The sequence below is a fragment of the Natator depressus genome, chromosome 2 (genome assembly GCF_965152275.1).
Source record: "Natator depressus isolate rNatDep1 chromosome 2, rNatDep2.hap1, whole genome shotgun sequence".
Taxonomy (NCBI): Eukaryota; Metazoa; Chordata; order Testudines; family Cheloniidae; genus Natator; species Natator depressus.
Genome location: NC_134235.1, coordinates 1,104,469 through 1,124,399, shown reverse-complemented (window position 1 = coordinate 1,124,399; position 19,931 = coordinate 1,104,469). Strand labels below are relative to the sequence as shown.

Genomic DNA, 19,931 nt, shown 5'->3' with positions numbered 1-19,931 from the left:
GATTAGGCCCTGTGATGGTGTCCCCTGAATAGATATGTGGGCACAGTTGGCAACGGGCTTTGTTGCAAGGATAGGTTCCTGGGTTAGTGGTTCTGTTGTGTGGTGTGTGGTTGCTGGTGAGTATTTGCTTCAGGTTGGGGGGCTGTCTGTAGGCAAGGACTGGCCTGTCTCCCAAGATTTGTGAGAGTGATGGGTCGTCCTTCAGGATAGGTTGTAGATCCTTGAGGATGCGTTGGAGGGGTTTTAGTTGGGGGCTGAAGGTGACGGCTAGTGGCGTTCTGTTATTTTCTTTGTTGGGCCTGTCCTGTAGTAGGTGACTTCTGGGAACTCTTCTGGCTCTGTCAGTCTGTTTCTTCACTTCAGCAGGTGGGTATTGTAGTTGTAAGAATGCTTGATAGAGATCTTGTAGGTGTTTGTCTCTGTCTGAGGGGTTGGAGCAAATGCGGTTGTATCGCAGAGCTTGGCTGTAGACAATGGATCGTGTGGTGTGGTCAGGGTGAAAGCTGGAGGCATGTAGGTAGGAATAGCGGTCAGTAGGTTTCCGGTATAGGGTGGTGTTTATGTGACCATCGCTTATTAGCACTGTAGTGCCCAGGAAGTGGATCTCCTGTGTGGACTGGTCCAGGCTGAGGTTGATGGTGGGATGGAAATTGTTGAAATCATGGTGGAATTCCTCAAGGGCTTCTTTTCCATGGGTCCAGATGATGAAGATGTCATCAATATAGCGCAAGTAGAGTAGGGGAGTTAGGGGACGAGAGCTGAGGAAGCGTTGTTCTAAGTCAGCCATAAAAATGTTGGCATACTGTGGGGCCCTGCGGGTACCCATAGCAGTGCCGCTGATTTGAAGATATACATTGTCTCCAAATGTGAAATAGTTATGGGTAAGGACAAAGTCACAAAGTTCAGCCACCAGGTTTGCCGTGACATTATCGGGGATAGTGTTCTTGACAGCTTGTAGTCCATCTTTGTGTGGAATGTTGGTGCAGAGGGCTTCTACATCCATGGTGGCCAGGATGGTGTTATCAGGAAGATCACCGACGGACTGTAGTTTCCTTAGGAAGTCAGTGGTGTCTCGAAGAAAGCTGGGAGTGCTGGTAGCGTAGGGCCTGAGGAGAGAGTCTACACAGCCAGACAATCCTGCTGTCAGGGTGCCAATGCCTGAGACAATGAGACGTCCAGGATTTCCAGGTTTATGGATCTTGGGTAGTAGATAGAATATCCCAGGTCGGGGTTCCAGGGGTGTGTCTGTGCGGATTTGTTCTTGTGCTTTTTCAGGGCGTTTCTTGAGCAGATGGTGTAGTTTCTTTTGGTAACTCTCAGTGGGATCAGAGGGTAATGGCTTGTACAGAGTGGTGTTGGAGAGCTGCCGAGCAGCCTCTTGTTCGTATTCCGACCTATTCATGACGACGACAGCACCTCCTTTGTCAGCCTTTTTGATTATGATGTCAGAGTTGTTTCTGAGGCTGTGGATGGCATTGTGTTCTGCACGGGTGAGGTTATGGGGCAAGTGATGCTGCTTTTCCACAATTTCAGCCCGTGCACGTCGGCGGAAGCACTCTCTGTAGAAGTCCAGTCTGTTGTTTCGACCTTCAGGAGGAGTCCACCCAGAATCCTTCTTTTTGCAGTGTTGGTTGGGAGGTCTCTGTGGGTTAGTATGTTGTTCAGAGGCGTGTGGGAAATATTCCTTGAGTCGGAGACGTTGAAAATAGGATTCCAGGTCACCACAGAACTGTATCATGTTCGTGGGGGTGGAGGGGCAGAAGGAGAGGCCCCGAGATAGGAGAGATTCTTCCGCTGGGCTGAGAGTATAGTTGGATAAATTAACAATATTGCTGGGTGGTTTAAGGGAACCACTGTTGTGGCTCCTTGTAGCCTGTAGTAGTTTAGAAAGTTTAGTGTCCTTTTTCTTTTGTAGAGAAGCAAAGTGTGTGTTGTAAATGGCTTGTCTAGTTTTAGTAAAGTCCAGCCACGAGGAAGTTTGTGTGGAAGGCTGGTTTTTTATGAGAGTATCCATTTTTGAGAGCTCATTCTTAATCTTTCCCTGTTTGCTGTAGAGGATGTTGATCAGGTGGTTCCGCAGTTTCTTTGAGAGCGTGTGGCACAAGCTGTCAGCACAGTCTGTGTGGTGTGTAGATTGTAATGGATTTTTTACCTTCAGTCCTTTTGGTACGATGTCCATCTGTTTGCATTTGTGGACAAATATGTGGACAGAGTTGGCATCGGGCTTTGTTGCAAGGATAGGTTCCTGGGTTAGTGTTTTTGTTGTGTGGTGTGTGGTTGCTGGTGAGTATTTGCTAAAAGGGACTGGATCCACTGGTCATTTAGCACTTTGGGTAGCCAACCACCTGGAATATCTACACTTAGCCCCCACTGTTGGAGTGTTCTCATGTCCCTTCCCGTCATTGCTACAAAGGGAGTATAACCGTGACTTGCTGGGACCGACCTTAAGGCCATTAGAATCATAGGCAGTTTTTCATCCCAATCTTTTCCATTTTCTTTCACCATTTTTCTTAGAGCCTCCTTTAGAGTGCGGTGAGTTCGTTCCACTGGTCCTGAGGATTGGGGGTGTCCCACAATGTGGAACCTTTGCTTAATGCCAAGTGTCATGGAGTCCCTGGGCGATGCTCTGGAACTGCTCCCCATGAAGCCAGTCGGGACTCTGGGGCAGTCTCCTTTCCTTGAGCAGCCTGTCTGCAGGACACACAGCTCACACAACTTCCACCTTCCTGGGTCTGGCCTCGGAGCATTCAGCATCCTCTGCCCCTCCATGCGCTTCCCACAGTGAGTCCGCTCAGGCGGGGCTCCTGGGGAAGCCAGAGGCTCCTGCACCCCAACTCCGCAGTCAGACGTGACTCTCAGCCAGCCAGTGAAACAGAAGGTTTATTAGACGACAGGAACATGGTCTAACACAGAGCTTGTAGGTGCAGAGAACTGGACCCCTCAGCTGGGTCCATTTTGGGGGCAGTGAGCCAGACAACCACGTCTGCCCTTCACTCCATATCCCAGCCAGCCCCAAACTGAAACTCCCTCCAGCCCCTCCTCCCCTAGGCTTTGTCCCTTTCCCGGGCCAGGAGGTCACCGGATTCCTTTGTTCTCCAACCCTTTAGCTCTCACCTTGCAGGGGGGAAGGGCCCAGGCCATCAGTGGCCAGGAAACAGGGTGTCGGCCATTCTCTGTGTCCAGACCCCTGCACACACCTGCCCTCTAGGGCTCTGCAATGATCATACACCCTTACCCCACCACCTAGATACTTAAGAACTGCATAAGGGAAACTGAGGCACCCCCACACTATTCAGAGGAAACATTAAGAACAGTCCCACTTCGTCACACCAAGTATCTTACATAGTTCCTGCAGAGTTTCCCAATGAAGTGTGGGCCTTGGTCCGAATCGATTTCCTTGGGCAGCCCCCACCGGCTAAACACCACCTTAAACAATTGCCGGGCTGCAGTCAAAGCTGGGTTAGTCTTTGCTGGGATGGCTTCTATCCATTTTGTAAAGGGATCTACACGACCAAACATACTTGGTATTCGCGGGGTGACTGGTAGGGGTCCAATCTTGTCTATCTCTAACCGGGCCCACAGACCCTCAATCCTTTGGTGAGCAATGGGACCCTATTGTACCTGAGGGTCTGCACATTGCAAACAGTGATTACACTGCCGCTTTACATCTTCCCTTATGGTGGGCCACCACCCTGTATCTTTGACCCTTTCTAGAGTTTTGTCCCAGAATGCCCCTTGCTCGTGCTCATGTTGAACCAGTTCAGTCCTGACTTTCTTAGGCACTAACCACCTTTTAGGCTGTTCCCCAAGGTCCGAGTCATGCTCGGTGACCCACGCTACCCCATCGGAGTCTTTGTGTACTTACCATTTTCCTCAGATTGTTCCTTGCTTCAGGAATTGTTCAGTTTCTTCATCCCCTTCTTTAGGGCTTTCAGCTCCAGCGTCTCTGGGCTTGTCACCTGTTTTCGTGCTCTGGTTACTACACTGATTACCTCCTCTTCCTCACCTTGTGTTAACAGGGCCTCTTGTTTGGCTAAAACATCCGCCTTGTTATTCCAAAGTTCCTGGTTTGTGATGTGCTTCACATGTGTTACGTAAGTGTCTCGCGTTCGCCCCTTTATTACTCCTTGCTCCCAGTATTGTTCATGAGCGACTGGCTTTCCATCTCCTGTACAGCACCCCTGCCTGCCCAGATGGGCAGCCACACCACTACGGCTCTGCACACCCAGTCCGAATCGGTAAATATTTCCAGGGAGGCTTCCTGATCCTCCACCTGTGGTACCGCCACCACTTCTGTGATGTGTGTGGCTTTACTGGTCCCTTTCGTTCCTGGTTGGTATTGACCTTTGCCGCTCCACAGCCGGTCTTAGCTCCTCCAGCACCAAAATAGCTCGACCCAGCCACGAACCAGGTTTGTGCATTTTTCTCCTGAGCATTCTGTAGGGTGAGTCCTGATTTCACTGGCCCCTCTGGCAGGGGACACTCATGCTCCTGCCCTTGCACTGCAAGGCCAGATGATACAGGGGATAGAACCTTTCCCTTTTCTAAAGTTATCCCTCGATATACGAGGGCCAGAGGCCATTGTGCCAACCTAGGATTAGATACCTGCCCCTCCCGTGCCGTTCCTGATATTATGTATTTCAATGGGGAATATTCTGTCTGTACTATGACTTCGGATCCTCCAGTTATATACTCCCAATGCTGCTCACACTAAGGCCCAGCACTCTTTCTCTTTCTCACAGGGGGTGACATTTTGCTCAGTGTAATTCAGTGTTTTGGACCCATAGGCCACGATTTGTAATTTCCCGGTGCTTTGCTGCTGTAACAGTGCTGCTCCCTGCACCACAGCAGTACTGGGCAGTTGCAGGATGAATGGTTCTCCCACCTTTGGATATGTGGGGCCTGGCCTGGGCCAAATCCTGTTTCAGGGTCAGTGATGCCTTTGCCTGATCAGACCCCCACTCCCACTGCTGCCCTTTCTTTAGGAGAAAACCCAGTGGGTGACATTTCAGTAACATGTCTCGAGAGGTTCAGTTCCTGAAAGGGCTCTTAAGGATGCCATATCAGTGGGGGAGGGAAGTTTTCCAATCAATTCCCCCCGTTGTGCATCTGGGGTTCGTCCTTCCTTTCCCAATATGACCCCTAAGTGTTTTACCTCTTGCTGTACCAGCTGGGCCTTGGCTCTGCTAAGCTGGAATCCAGTATCTTGGATGATCTGTAACATCTGCTCAGTGATCCTACCAACCTCCTCCCTGTGGTCCTCATGCACCCGGATAGCATCAACATAGGAAATTACCCCTTTTGGGCTTCAGCTGTCAATTTTTCCCACATCTTAACCACATGGGAAGGACAAATTGTGGCTGCTTTATGAAAACCCCAGGGGACCCTTGTGTGACAGGTTGGATCACAGAAACCCCCTTGGGGTTGCCAACTGATGTGCCAAGACTACTTCTGCCCCGCTTTCCCTGCCAGCTTGGGACTCCAGCACCCTGTCTCGTGGAGCCAGACACGGCAGTCTGCTCCAACACAGACCCAGGGTCTGAACCACGGGCCCCAAAGCTGCAGACTTAACTGAAAGTGACTTAAGAAGCATTCCTGTCTTTAACACTCAGATGCCCAACTCCCAGTGGGGTCCAAACCCCAAATGAATCCATTTTACCCTGTGTAAAGCTTATACAGGGTAAACTCATAGATTGTCCACCCTCTATAACACTGATAGAGAGAGATGCACAGCTGTTCCCCCCCGCCCTCCCCCAGGTATTAATACATACTCTGGGTTAATTAATAAGTAAAAAGTGATTTTATGAAATACAGAAAGTAGGATTCAAGTGGTTCCAAGTAGTGACAGACAGAACAAAGTGAGTTACCAAGCAAAATAAAATAGAATATGCAAGTCTATGTCTAAGAAAACTGAATACTGATAAAAGCTCACCCTTAGAGGAATTCCAGTAAGCTTCCTTTTACAGACTACTCTCCTTCTAGTCTGAGTCCAGCAATCACTCACACCCCCTGTGGTTACTGTCCTTTGTTCCAGTTTCTTTCAGGTATCCTTTTGGGTGGAGAGGTGATCTCTTAAGCCAGCTGAAGACAGAATTGAGGGGTCTCCCACGGGCTTAAATAGACTCTTGTGGGTGGAGACCCCCTCCTCTCTCCTATGCAAAGTCCAGCTCCAAGATGGAGTTTTGGAGTCACTTGGGCAAGTCACATGTCCATGCATGACTCAGTTTTTACAGGTAGCAGCCATTGCCCACATGCTATCTTGAATGTCTCCAGGAAGACTTCTTATGTGGATTGGGACCTTCCAACATCCATTGTTCATTAAATGCTTCTTGACTGGGCACTTAACTTGCACATTCCTTTCTCAAGAAGCTGACCAAATGCTTTACAAAGGCTACTTAAAAATCAAGCAAGTACACAGCCAATATTCATAACTTTGAATACAAAAATGATACATGCATACAAATAGGATGAATAGAGTCAGTAGATCATAACCTCTACAGAGATATGTTACATGGCATATGTAGCATAAAACATATTCTAGTTATGTCATATATACATTCATAAGCATATTTCCATAAAGCCTTATGGAGGGCACCCCATAGGAAATTACCCCTTTTGGGCTTCAGCTGTCAATTTTTCCCACATCTTAACCACATGGGAGGGACAAATTGCAGGTGTGTTATGAAAACCCTGGGGGACCCTTGTGTTGTCCCCTGTAAGTGAACTCAAATTTGTACCAGGACTCAGGGCGTGAGGGAATGGCAGAGGAGGCATTTGCTCAATCTGTTACTGAGAACCACTATCTCCCTGCTGCTGCTGCAGTGATTACTTCTTGGTACTTGGCCACGACCGGAGCAGTGGCAGGGTTACTGCGTTTAATGCTCTAAAACCCACTGACCTTCTCCAGGTCTCCCCTCCCCTTTCGGTACAGGCCAATGGGGCAGTATTGGCACCTGCCGTGTGCCAAGAACACCCTGTTCTAACAAACTTTCAGTGGTAGATTTTATGCCGTCTGCTGCTTCCTGAGGATACTTGTTTTGACTCTGTGGAGGGGGGTCAGGCCCTTGGATTAAAACCTCAGCATCAATTTTCCCACACTTCAATTTATTTTCAGCCCATACCGCAGGAAATTTGTCCATTCATGGGTCCCCTTCTTCTGCTTTCCTTCCTTCCGGGGCCTTTACAGCCACACAGCTATGTACAGCATTAATGGAGGGGTGGATGTTTCTGCTAGCCCTTCACTATTTGTCCATAGGAACCTGTAAACTAAATCCACGAGGAGTCTCTCCTCATTAAGATAAGGCATTCTCAATATTCCATCCTCCTTACCCCCATTCCCAGTTTGATTCTGCTTCTGAACACATATTACCCATAATTCCCAATTCCCTACGTGGGTCAGGATTGGTCTCATGATAAATGCTTTCATTGTCTCCCCTGTGTATGATACTAGTTGTGTTGAATTTTCTGTTTCCAGCGTCCCCAGGAAGCCACTGCTCTCCAAGCACACCTACTGATGCACCGGTGTCAATTAACATAGTGGGGCATGTTTGTTCCCCTAATCTCCCCATTATTGCCCCTACAATGGGACGCCCCATTTGTCATACTCTAGCTGGGCCACTACCTCAGGGGAAGTCCAGGGAGGCGGGCACCCCTATTGGGGTGGTGCCGATGGTTCGGGGTCTGTTCTGGGAGTTACAGGAGCCCCGCCAGTCAATTCCTCTTGCCTCTGTAACTGGACAGCCCGCTGCAGTAACTCACTTGTGGGCTTCCCATCCCATTTCTCTTTTGGTTCCCCTGCCATCATGAGCTTCCTCCATGCCTCCTCTCTCAGTGTATCTTTTCCACCTTCAGCCAGACATCCTCTAGTCTGCATCGGATACCCACATCCAGATCCATTTCTTCCTCTTGCTCCTCCGCTGTTCCTGGCACCTCCCCGTCCTCTTCCTCTAACATGCCATAGTGCATCTGGCCCATTTCCCCCAGCTCCCCTTGGAGATCTGGGGGCCTGTTGTTGTCACAAGTTATCACCTGTACAGGCTCCATTCTCCTGTCCTTATTTCCTTTTCCCGCTTGTCCCTGCGTGTCTCGAAAAACTATAGCTTCTTGAAAAATGTCCTGTTTTAGCTTGGGGTACCTGTCCCCTAGCTGGATCTATGGGCCCTAAAGTCACCTTCATTTTTTAGTTCAAACGGTCTAACAATTCAGTCTTAAAAGCTAATACATTGAAATTGGGGGGTGGGGGGGGAGTTCCCAAATACCGTTGGCACAACCGGTAGCAAGGACACTGCTCGCACCTAACCGCCCCTCAGCACTGCGTATTACTGCCCAGTCAGAAGCGTTAGTACAGGCCTGGGCTAGGACCTCTTAATCTGCCGGCCTCCACCCAGTTCGTGCCAACACCTTCACCATCCAGTCCAGACACGCGTCCCTTTCTAGGGGTCCCAATAACTGAGCAGTCGTCTGCGCCTGGTCTGGGGTACAATCAGAAATCTCTGTAATATTTTGCCTTGTTTCCCTTTGTTGCTGTGGGTCATCTGGGACAGGTTTTGTTCTTGTTACTGCCCTCGTGGGAACTGGAGCCACAGGATTGAATTGCTGAGCCTTTAACTTCAAATCCTGCAATTCCCTTTGCACAGGGGCATAGGGCCCTTCAGGAAAGGCATCAGGGAGAGTCTGACCAGCCAGGATCTCTCTGTTCGGGATCCATCCAACTATCCCCACTCCAAGTGTCATTCCAGGTGCCCATATCCCCGATGCCCACACTCACGCCTCCCCTTACTGCTGCTACTGTGTTCCTCTGGGCTCCCACCACGGTTTCTGGTTTCTCTGGTCGCTGCCTGCAGACGGTGTGGTCACTGCCTGCCTGGGCCTGATCCTTATTTTCTCGTAACACCGTTTTGACAGCTGCCTGAGCACCCCCCAGCTTCATCTGCAATGTAGATCCCTCCCTGTTCAGGTTTTCTACTTCCAGTCTCAGCTGCTCACTCTCCTGTATTACAGTCTGCAATGCTGACGCTGCACTGGTGCCCTCGGATGCCTTCTACTGAGCCAGATTCGCCTTAACTGTGTCCAGCTCCAATTCATAACCCTCCAGTTGTCTTTCCTGGAGTGCTCCCAGGCTGGAGAGATTAGTGACAGCTTTCCACAATGCCCACGCTGCTGCTGCTTTGATAACCTTCTTCTTTAGCTTGGGTTTCATGCACTCACAGAATGCTTCAAACCCCTTACATGCGGACTCCAGGGCACCCCTCCTCTGGAAGGAATTTTGTCCCCCCGGGCATGGACCCTGCTGGCTACCCATTTAGCAAGGAGGGTGGGTTCCTTAATTAATCCCTAGCCCTCCTGGTCCCTTTGCTTTGTTCCTTCCTGACGCTTCAGAGGGGTCATTCTGTCAAGCAGGGAGCGACCCTTTGTGACAAAATGGCACAGGGATTCAGCTGCTATTATCAACTGTTATTCACTGTGTGAGGATGTGACGAAGTGGGACTGTTCTTAATGTTTCCTCTGAATAGTGTGGGGGTGCCTCAGTTTCCCCTAGGCAGTTCTTAAGTATCTAGGGGGTGGGATAAGGGTGTATGATCATTGCAGAGCCCTAGAGGGCAGGTGTGTGCAGGGGTCTGGATACAGAGAATGGCCGACACCCTGTTTCCTGGCAACTGATGGCCTGGGCCTTCCCCCCTGCGAGGTGAGAGCTAAAGGGTTAGAGAACAAAGGAATCGGGTGACCTCCTGGCCCAGGAAAGGGACAAAGCCCAGAGGAGGAGGGGCTGGAGGGTGAGGCAGTTTGGGGCTGGCTGGGGACATGGAGTGAAGGGCAGACGTGGTTGTCTGGTTCACTGCCCCCCAAAATGGACCCAGCTGAGGGGTCCTGTTCTCTGCACCTACAAGCTCTGTGTTAGACCATGTTCCTGTCATCTAATAAACCTTCTGTTTTCCTGGCTGGCTGAGAGTCACGTCTGTCTGCGAAGTTGGGGTGCAGGACCCTCTGGCTTCCCCAGGACCCCGCCTGGGCGGACTCGCTGTGGGAAGCGCACGGAGGGGCAGAGGAGGCTGAATGCTCCGAGGTCAGACCCAGGAAGGTGGAAGCTGTGTGAGCTGTGTGTCCTGCAGACAGGCTGCTCACAGAAATGAGACTTCCCCAGAGTCCTGCCTGGCTTCGTAGGGAGCAGTTCCAGAGCATCGCCCGGGGACGCCGGGACAGAGGCCCTATCAGTTCAGTCCAAACAACCTTAGCCAGCTTGCATTCTCTCCACCAAATGTGTTACCCGCACACCTTGGGGCACCCACTGTTACCCAGTTCCTCAGGCTCTGGGCGAAAGGCACCAACCCTTACCCAGTTCCTAGGGCTCAGGGCGTACTCTTTTGTGGGTTTGCAGGATCTTTTTCGCAGTGAAAGAGCCTTACACAGTAATATCCTTGTCCTCTATTTATTAACACTCATCAAGCGAAATACACACGCTAAGCGTACAATGCTCTGCTCACCAATCCTGATCTGGCAGGCGGCCTTTCCCTGTTGGCCAGGCAAGGTTGGTCTCGTCTGGGTTCTGGCTGCTGCAAGTCATGGTCGTGAGTTCTTCTTTTCAGGTCTTTCCTTCTTCTTTTCCCTTTTCCTTTCTCTTTCCTTCCCAGCTGGTCTCCTTCTTGGACCTCAGTTTATATAGAAACTTGAGTCCCGCTTAGCTGTGCCTTAACCAGTGATTTTACTAAGATATTACAAACTAATTCTTTGACCAATCTTAATGCATTGTGAAATCATTTTTTACCCGGTCATACCCCACCACCTTCATTGATTTAAATCTTGTAAAACTAATTATGCAACAGACAGAAACAATCAATGAACCAGACAGAAACCATGCAGATAAACAATAGAGAAGTGTTGGTTTCAGAGGAGCAGCCATGTTAGTCTGTGTTCGCAAAAAGAACAGGAGGACTTGTGGCACCTTAGAGACTAACCAAGTTATTAGAGCATAAGCTTTCGTGAGCTACAGCTTCATAGAGAAGTGGGGACCATAAAGGCAAAACAATAAAGAAGTAGGGATTTCACACCCACGTCCATTGGTAAGTGATTGCTTGCCAGGCAGAATGCCGTCAAACAGAGTTTTCTTTAGCCGTCTTTATCTGGTGGTGGGGGGTGCCACTGGGACAGGAGCCTTCGGAACGGCCAGAGAGGACAGTGTTTTCATGTAACTTAGAAGGAATGTGGGGAGGTGACTTTCTGCGAAGGCCTCTGGCCTTGCGAGGGCGGAAGGGCTTTGTGGCCGGGGCGGGGAGGGCGTTCCATGGGGAGAGGCTCATGGACATTTGGGGTGGGGGCACACGAACAGGTGATGGAGTGGGGCAGGGAAGGGAGGAGCCCAAACTGTCAATCTTCCTGCGGGCCTGTCAGCTTCACCCAGCCTGCCAGCCCGGGCGGGGGGATGGACACAGGGGATGCGCCTGCCTCAGGGTCAGTGGCACAGGCCGGAGGGGACACCGTGGAACAGCTTGCCTGGCAGTGGCTCAGCCACACGGACACAGCAGCCCACGAGGTTTCCTACAGTTCCCCTTGCTCAGTGTAACCTGCGTCTGCCCCACTGCATGGCGCTGGGTGCGCTGGCCCGGCCAGACCCTTCCCGGCGCTCTGAGGGCCTTATACCGCCCCCCCCCCCGGGCCAGGGCACCCCGTGGTGTGGTGCAGTCTGGGGTGCAGGGCCTGTGGGCTCGGGGGTGAAAGGGCCTTTGTGCTTTCTGGCTGGGCATGCTGCTATTTGCATCGGGACACAAAGCGCGCCTGGGTGAGGCTCAGGCCGTCCTAGGCAGACCAGAGCCGCTGCAGCCGTGAGGCAAGTGGTGAGGGAGCTGCAGGGGGTCCACAGCCTCTGACCTCCCTGCTGCGGGGTGGATCCCAGCTGCATCCTGCACGCTCTCCCCAAGGGCCCCCTAACGCCTGATAGCCATTCCTGAGCGGTTCCCGGTCACCATGGTACAGAGGGAAACTGAGGCACAGAGTGAGGACGTGAGTTGCCCATGAGCATGCACGAGCAGGGCTGGAACTGGAACTGGAACTGGGGCGGGGCTTGGCTCCAGGGCCCCTGCCGTGAATCGAGCTCCCCTGCTATAGGATGAAGGGACCAATCAGAGGAGCTTTCTGTCCCTTGCCTGCCCCAGCCCCCATGGGGCAGATGGGCAGGTGTTGGCCATTACTCACTGCCCCAGGCCTCAGTAGAACACGGAGCCTGGGGCACTTTATTTATGGAGCTGCTCGTGTCTCCTTCCTTGGAGTCTCCTGCAGTATCGTGTGTCCTGGGGAACTCCCTGCCACTAGGTAGCAATGAGGCCAGGAGCAGGTTTTAGCAGAGGACCAGGTGCTTACCTGGAGAAAGAGCCCAATGGCTGTAACAGTGAGGGCTACAAACAGGGCGCTAGTCCTGCCTGCCCCGGCAAGTGCCAGCCCCTTGCTGTCTGGCTAGGAGGGACCATCCCAATGGGGTCTCCTCTCTCAGAGCCTGGCCTGGCTAGCTCCTGGGCTGCTCTGCCAGGCACTTCCTGGGGTCCTGTGTCCACCAAGTCAGGGCTGCCTGGGGGAGAACTCTGAGCCGGGCTGGGCCCCCCACCTGCGGCTCCCAGTGTGGGCCAGCTCTGCTGCAGAGACATGCAGGGTGTCATGTCGCCCTCTGGGGCTGCACTGCCTGGGCCAGGGTATGTCTGGGAACCAGAGGAGCATTGCTCATGCCTCTCTATGGGGCAGGGGCACAGGCCCTTGGGAGCTTGGGGGGGTCAGGCAGCACAGGGCGGGAGGGGCACAGCGTGGAAGGGGCAGGTGGCCCCTGGAGGCTGGCGGAGGAGAGGGGGTAGGGGAAGCAGGGGGTGCTTGAGGAGAGGGGCAGAAGGGTTACTGGGAAATGGGGGAGAGGAGCCCATTGAGCAAAGCAAAGATGCTCTAACCTGGAGCCTCCTGGCACCAGGGCCTCCCCTGGGCGAAACACCAGTGGGGCAGTAGCTCTTTGGGCACCCTGGGGACCTTCAGCCCTTCCCCCATTGCTGGGGGACATGTGGCGCTGCCCCCCGCCTGGCTCTCCCTAGCCTCCTTTCCCCACAGACACAGCTGCCTGGAGCAGATCCTGCCAGCTGCTCAGCGCTTCCAGGAGTCTGTGGATTCCTTCCAGGAGTGGCTGAGCGCGACGGAGAGGTGCCTGGCCCAGCTCTGGCATGCCAACGGCTGCGTGAGCCACCTGCAGGCTGCCCACCAGCAAAGCCAGGTGAGGGCAGGAGGGTGGGTGGGCCGGGCTGGCCTGGCTGGGACCTGTAGCCGGCCCTGCAGCATGGCCGAGGGGAGGGACGGGTACCAGGGCAGGGGCCCCTAGAGCATGGAGCAGCCCCCAACTCCAGAGCCCCCCAGCCATCCCTGCGCACGAGGGGGAGGAGTTGGGGGGTGGGCACTGAGGGTAGGGGCAGTGGGCACGTGGGGGGCGGTGCAGGGGCCAGGCTGTGGGGCTGGGCTGAGCAGGCCTGGTGAGTCTCACCTGTCGCTTTCCCTCAGGGGCTCTGCGAGGAGATTCGCTCCAGGCTGGGCGACCTGGAGCAAGCCCTGGAGCGGGGGCAGCAGGTGCTGGAGCTGGTGACAGGCAAGTGGTAGAGCAGCTGGCTGCTGAGAATTGGGAACTGCAGCCCCCAGGCCCAGACTGCCGAGCGGTGAATCCCTGCCCCCCATTTCCCACCGGGTGGCGCTCAGATCCTACTGCCCTCCATTCCCCACTGGGGGTGCTCGGATCCCCCTTTGCCACATTCCCCACCGGGGGGGTGCTCGGATCCTACTGCCCCCCATTCTCCAGCAGGGGGCGCTCGAATCCTACTGCCCCCCATTCCCCACCGGGGGGCGCTTGGATCCTACTGCCCCCCAATTCCCCACCGGGGGCGCTCGTCTCCCCCTTTTCCACATTCCCCACCGGGGGCGCTCGAATCCCCCTTTCCCACTTTCCCCACCAGGGGGCACTCAGATCCTACTGCCCCCCCATTCCCCACCGGGGAGTGCTCAGATCCCCTTTTCCCACATTCCCTACCGGGGGGGCGCTCAGATCCTACTGCCCCCCATTCCCCACCAGGGGGGTGCTCAGATCCCCCTTTCTCACATTCCCCACCAGGGGGCGCACAGATCCTATTGCCCCCCCCCCAATTCTCCAGCAGGGCCACTCAGATCCTACTGCCCTCTATGTACCAGCAGGGGTGCTTGGATCCCCCCTCCACACATTCCCTATCAGGGAGCGCTTGGATCCGACTGCCCCCCATGTACCAGCAGGGGGCACTCAGATCCCCCTTTCCCACATTCCCCACCGGGGGGCGCTCGGATCCTATTTCCCCCCCATTCTCCAGCAGGGGGTGCTTGGATACTACTGCCCCCCATTCCCGACTCGGGGGCGCTTGGATCCCCCTTTCCCACATTCCCCACCGGGGGGGGCGCTTGGATCCTACTGCCCCCCATTCCCCACTGGGGTGCGCTCGGATCCCCCTTTCCCACATTCCCCACCGGGGGGGCTCAGATCCTATTGCCCCCCCATTCTCCAGCAGGGCAACTCAGATCCTACTGCCCCCCATGTACCAGCAGGGGTGCTTGGATCCCCCCTCCACACATTCCCCACCAGGGGGCGCTTGGATCCTACTGCCCCCCCATGTACCAGCAGGGGGCATTCAGATCCCCCTTTCCCACATTCCCCACCAGGGGGCGCTCAGATTCTACTGCCCCTCATTGCCCACCAGGGGGCGCTCAGATCCTACTGTCCCCATGTACCAGCAGGGGTGCTCGGATCCCCCATCCCCACATTCCCCACCAGGGGGCGCTCGGATCCTACTGCCCCCCCATTCTCCAGTGGGGGGGCGCTTGGATCCCACAGCCAACCCCCCATTGTCCAGCAGTGGTTGCTCGGATCCTCTCTCCCCACATTCCCCACCAGGGGGCGCTCAGATCCTGTTGCCCCCTATGTACCAGCAGGGGTGCTCGGATCCCCCAACCAACCTCCCATTCCACACAAGGGGGCGCTTGGATCCTACCGCCCCCCATTTCCCAGTGGGACGTGCTTGGATCCTCCAGCCAAACTGCTGGGGGCTCCTACCCGGGGCTCACCCTCTCACCCCCTCCTCCCCGGCGCGCTCTCTACAATCCGTTCCTGCTTGGGAGTGTGCTGAAATTTTCTTTTCCCAAACTGCTCACCCCAGTTCACTCCTCCACCACAGGCCACCCTGATCTCTTCCTTCCCTGTGTGCTCCACAATCTCGTCTGGATTGACTCGCCTCCGGTGCTCCCCTTGCCCCATTCCTGTCCCACTGCTCACCCTGAACCCGTCCTCCCCACGTGCTGTTCTCAGCCTGTTCCTCCCTGAGCGTTCGCTCGAATCAGCCCCTTTGGGGCTCACTTAAATATCTAACAATTCTAGGTGCTAACTTTCCAGGCTAGAGATCTGGCAGCTACTCGGGGCCTTTGTGTCTAGACAGACACAGGAGACCTCACCGTGACAAAGATTAATTGATCACAGGAAAGACTGAGCCTTGTCTAGGTGCAGGGGATCCCGATCTGGACCAGTAATACACAGAATGGGCCCTTGGAAACGGACAAGCTTCCAAAGCGTAAAACAATTCTGAGCAAAACTGAATCTCAGGAAGTATTTAAAGAAGCAGTAACAATTATTTCTGTGTTCATTTAGGTGATTTAGTATCAAATGCAAGGAAAAGCTTCGAAGCTGACAGCCGCGAGGACAAATCAGCAGTTAGGAAAGGCAGATAATTGACAAGAGAAGCTAACGGTATCAGTGAAAAGTCTTGGGCCATATGTGTAGCAGGAAGGAATGAAATCCCAGCAATGGTCTAGGTCTGATCCCAGGCAAGGAGGGCAATGCTGCAGGCATGATGCAGAAGAGGCAGATGTATTCGATAACTATTTCTGTTCCGTTCAGAAAGACGCAGGGGGAGGTATTCACATCTTACAGTGACCAGGGAATAGTGTCTCCCAGCTGTAACTAGGACGGATGGTAAATAGCAACTACTCACCCTGTATAACTCTGCCCCAGGGGTATCATCAGCTTGGCAGAGGTGCTCACTGACCCACTAATGCTGATTTCTAGTAAATCTTGAAGAACTGGGGACTCCCGAGCGTGCTGGAGAAAGCTAAGGCAGTGCCTGTATTTTGAAAGCAGAAGTGACCTGATTAGCCTGACCTTGAGCTGGGCAGGTCATGGCAAGGCTGAAACGATCCAGAGAGACTCAGAAGTTGGATGCATAAGAAAATCAAGTTCTCCGTGATTTCGACTGTGATTGTCAGTAATAATAGATTCATAGATACTAAGGTCAGAAGGGACCACTATGATCATAGGAGAAAAACCCCCAGGGCCTCTTCAATCTGCCCTTGAGGAAAATTCCTTCCCGACCCCAAATATGGCGATCAACTAAACCCTGAGCATGTGGGCAAGACTCTAAGATACCTGCCTCTGCTCTAGCCCCTTCATCAGGGCTCTGAGTGTTTCACAGAGCAGGTCGTTATCATAGAATCATAGAATGTCAGGGCTGGAAGGGACCTCAGGAGGTCATCTAGTCCAACCCCCTGCTCAAAGCAGGACCAAACCTCAACTAAATCATCCCAGCCAGGGCTTTGTCAAGCCTGACCTTAAACACCTCAAAGGAAGGAGATTCCACCACCTCCCTAGGTAACACATTCCAGTGCTTCACCACCCTCCTAGTGAAATAGTATTTCCTAATATCCAACCTAGACCTCCTCCGCTGCAACTTGAGACCATTACTCCTTGTTCTGTCATCTGCCACCACTGAGAACAGTCTAGATCCATCCTCTTTGGAACCCCCTTCAGGGAGTTGAAAGCAGCTATCAAATCCCCCCTCATTCTTCTCTTCCGCAGACTAAACAATCCCAGTTCCCTCAGCCTCTCCTCATAAGTCATGTGTTCCAGTCCCCTAATCATTTTTGTTGTCCTCCGCTGGACTCTTTCCAATTTTTCCACATCCTTCTTGTAGTGTGGGGCCCAAAACTGGACACAGTACTCCAGATGAGGCCTCACCAATGTCGAATAGAGGGGAACGATCACGTCCCTCGATCTGCTGGCAATGCCCCTACTTATACGGCCCAAAATGCCATTGGCCTTCTTGGCAACAAGGGCACACTGCTGACTCATATCCAGCTTCTCATCCACTGTCACCCCTAGGTCCTTTTCTGCAGAACTCTGCCTAGCCATTCGGTCCCTAGTCTGTAGCTGTGCATGGGATTCTTCCGTCCTAAGCGCAGGACTCTGCGCTTGTCCTTGTTGAACCTCATCAGATTTCTTTTGGCCCAATCCTCCAATTTGTCTAGGTCCCTCTGTATCCTATCCCTACCCTCCAGCGTATCTACCACTCCTCCCAGTTTAGTGTCCTCTGCAAACTTGCTGAGGGTGCAATCCACGCCATCCTCCAGATCATTAATGAAGATATTGAACAAAACCGGCCCCAGGACCGACCCTTGGGGCACTCCACTTGACACTGGCTGCCAACTAGACATGGAGCCATTGATCACTACCCGTTGAGCCCGATGATCTAGCCAGCTTTCTCTCCACCTTATCGTCCGTTCATCCAGCCCATACTTCTTTAACTTGCTGGCAAGAATACTGTGGGAGACAGTGTCAAAAGCTTTGCTAAAGTCAAGGAACAACACGTCCACTGCTTTCCCCTCATCCACAGAGCCAGTTATCTCGTCATCTAAGGCAATTAGATTAGTCAGGCACGACTTTCCCTTGGTGAATCCATGCTGACTGTTCCTGATCACTTTCCTCTCCTCTAAGTGCTTCAGAATTGATTCCTTGAGGACCTGCTTGATGATTTTTCCAGGGACTGAGGTGAGGCTGATTGGACTGTAGTTCCCAGGATCCTCCTTCTTCCCTTTTTTAAAGATGGGCACTACATTTGCCTTTTTCCAGTCATCCGGGACTTCCCCTGATCGCCATGAGTTTTCAAAGAGAATGGCCAATGGCTCTGCAATCACATCCGCCAACTCCTTTAGCACTCTCGGATGCAGCGCATCCGGCCCCATGGACTTGTGCTCGTCCAGCTTTTCTAAATAGTCCCGAATCACTTCTTTCTCCACAGCGGGCTGGTCACCTCCTCCCCATGCTGTGCTGCCTAGAGAGGTAGTCTGGGAGCTGACCTTGTTCGTGAAGACAGAGGCAAAAAAAGCATTGAGTACATTAGCTTTTTCCACATCCTCTGTCACTAGGTTGCCTCCCTCGTTCAGTAAGGGGCCCACACTTTCCTTGGCTTTCTTCTTGTTGCTAACATACCTGAAGAAACCCTTCTTGTTACTCTTAACATCTCTTGCTAGCTGCACCTCCAGGTGTGATTTGGCCTTCCTGATTTCATTCCTGCATGCCCGAGCAATATTTTTATACTCTTCCCTGGTCATTTGTCCAATCTTCGACTTCTTGTAAGCTTCCTTTTTGAGTTTAAGATCAGCAAGGATTTCACTGTGAAGCCAAGCTGGTCGCCTGTCATAGTTACTATTCTTTCTACACATCGGGATGGTTTGTCCCTGTAACCTCAATAGGGATTCTTTAAAATACAGCCAGCTCTCCTGGACTCCTTTCCCCCTCATGTTATTCTCCCAGGGGATCCTGCCCATCAGTTCCCTGAGGGAGTCAAAGTCTGCTTTTCTGAAGTCCAGGGTCCGTATTCTGCTGCTCTCCTTTCTTCCTTGTGTCAGGATCCTGAACTTGACCATCTCATGGTCACTGCCTCCCAGGTTCCCATCCACTTTAGCTTCCCCTACTAATTCTTCCCAGTTTGTGTGGAGCAGGTCAAGAAGAGCTCTGCCCCTAGTTGGTTCCTTCAGCACTTGCACCAGGAAATTGTCCCCTACACTTTCCAAAAACTTCCTGGATTGTCTATGCACCGCTGTATTGCTCTCCCAGCAGATATCAGGGTGATTGAAGTCTCCCATAAGAACCAGGGCCTGTGATCTAGTAACTTCCGTGAGTTGCCAGAAGAAAGCCTCGTCCACCTCATCCCCCTGGTCTGGTGGTCTATAGCAGACTCCCACCACGACATCACCCTTGTTGCTCACACTTCTAAACTTAATCCAGAGACTCTCAGGTTTTTCTGCAGTTTCATACTGGAGCTCTGAGCAGTCATACTGCTCCCTTACATACAGTGCAACTCCCCCCCCCCACCCCTCTTTTCTGCCCTGCCTGTCCTTCCTGAACAGTTTATGTCCATCCATGACAGTGCTCCAGTCATGTGAGTTATCCCACCAAGTCTCTGTTATTCCAATCACGTCATAATTCCTTGACTGTGCCAGGACTTCCAGTTCTCCCTGCTTGTTTCCCAGGCTTCTTGCATTTGTGTATAGGCACTTGAGCTAACTCGCTGATGGTCCCTTTTTCTCAGTATGAGGCCGGAGCCCTGCCCTCTCGCGCGCTCCTGCTCGTGCTTCCTCCCAGTATCCCACTTCCCCACTTACCTCAGGGCTTTGGTCTCCTTCCCCCAGTGAACCTAGTTTAAAGCCCTCCTCACTAGGTTAGCCAGCCTGCTCGCGAAGATGCTCTTCCCTCTCTTCGTTAGGTGGAGCCCGTCTCTGCCTAGCACTCCTCCTTCTTGGAACACCATCCCATGGTCGAAGAATCCAAAGCCTTCTCTCCGACACCACCTGCGTAGCCATTCGTTGACTTCCACGATTCGACGGTCTCTACCCAGGCCTTTTCCTTCCACGGGGAGGATGGATGAAAACAACACTTGTGCCTCAAACTCCTTTATCCTTCTTTCCAGAGCCATGTAGTCCGCAGTGATCCGCTCAAGGTCATTCTTATCATTACCTCAAGGTACAGGTGAGCAAACTGAGGCACAGAGAGGGAAAGGGACTTGGCCAAGGTCACCCAGAAAGCCAGGGGCACAGCCAGGACAAGAACCCAGGTCTCCTTAACCCCAGTGTGG

The 19,931-nt window shown here is 52.9% G+C and overlaps 1 protein-coding gene across 3 annotated transcripts in view; it reads left to right on the top strand.

Annotated features, from left to right (window-relative positions):
- LOC141981990 (microtubule-actin cross-linking factor 1, isoforms 6/7-like) overlaps positions 1 to 19,931 on the top strand; it is a 161,935-nt gene that overhangs the window by 71,311 nt on the left and 70,693 nt on the right. For 2 of the 3 annotated variants that reach the window (XM_074943629.1, XM_074943628.1), the window contains 2 exons: positions 13,078 to 13,237; positions 13,519 to 13,603. The exons of the other annotated variant lie outside the window; for it this stretch is intronic. In XM_074943629.1, coding sequence (XP_074799730.1) covers positions 13,078 to 13,237; positions 13,519 to 13,603 — 245 coding nt within the window. The remainder of the gene's footprint in view (positions 1 to 13,077; positions 13,238 to 13,518; positions 13,604 to 19,931) is intronic. 3 annotated transcript variants of the gene reach the window in all.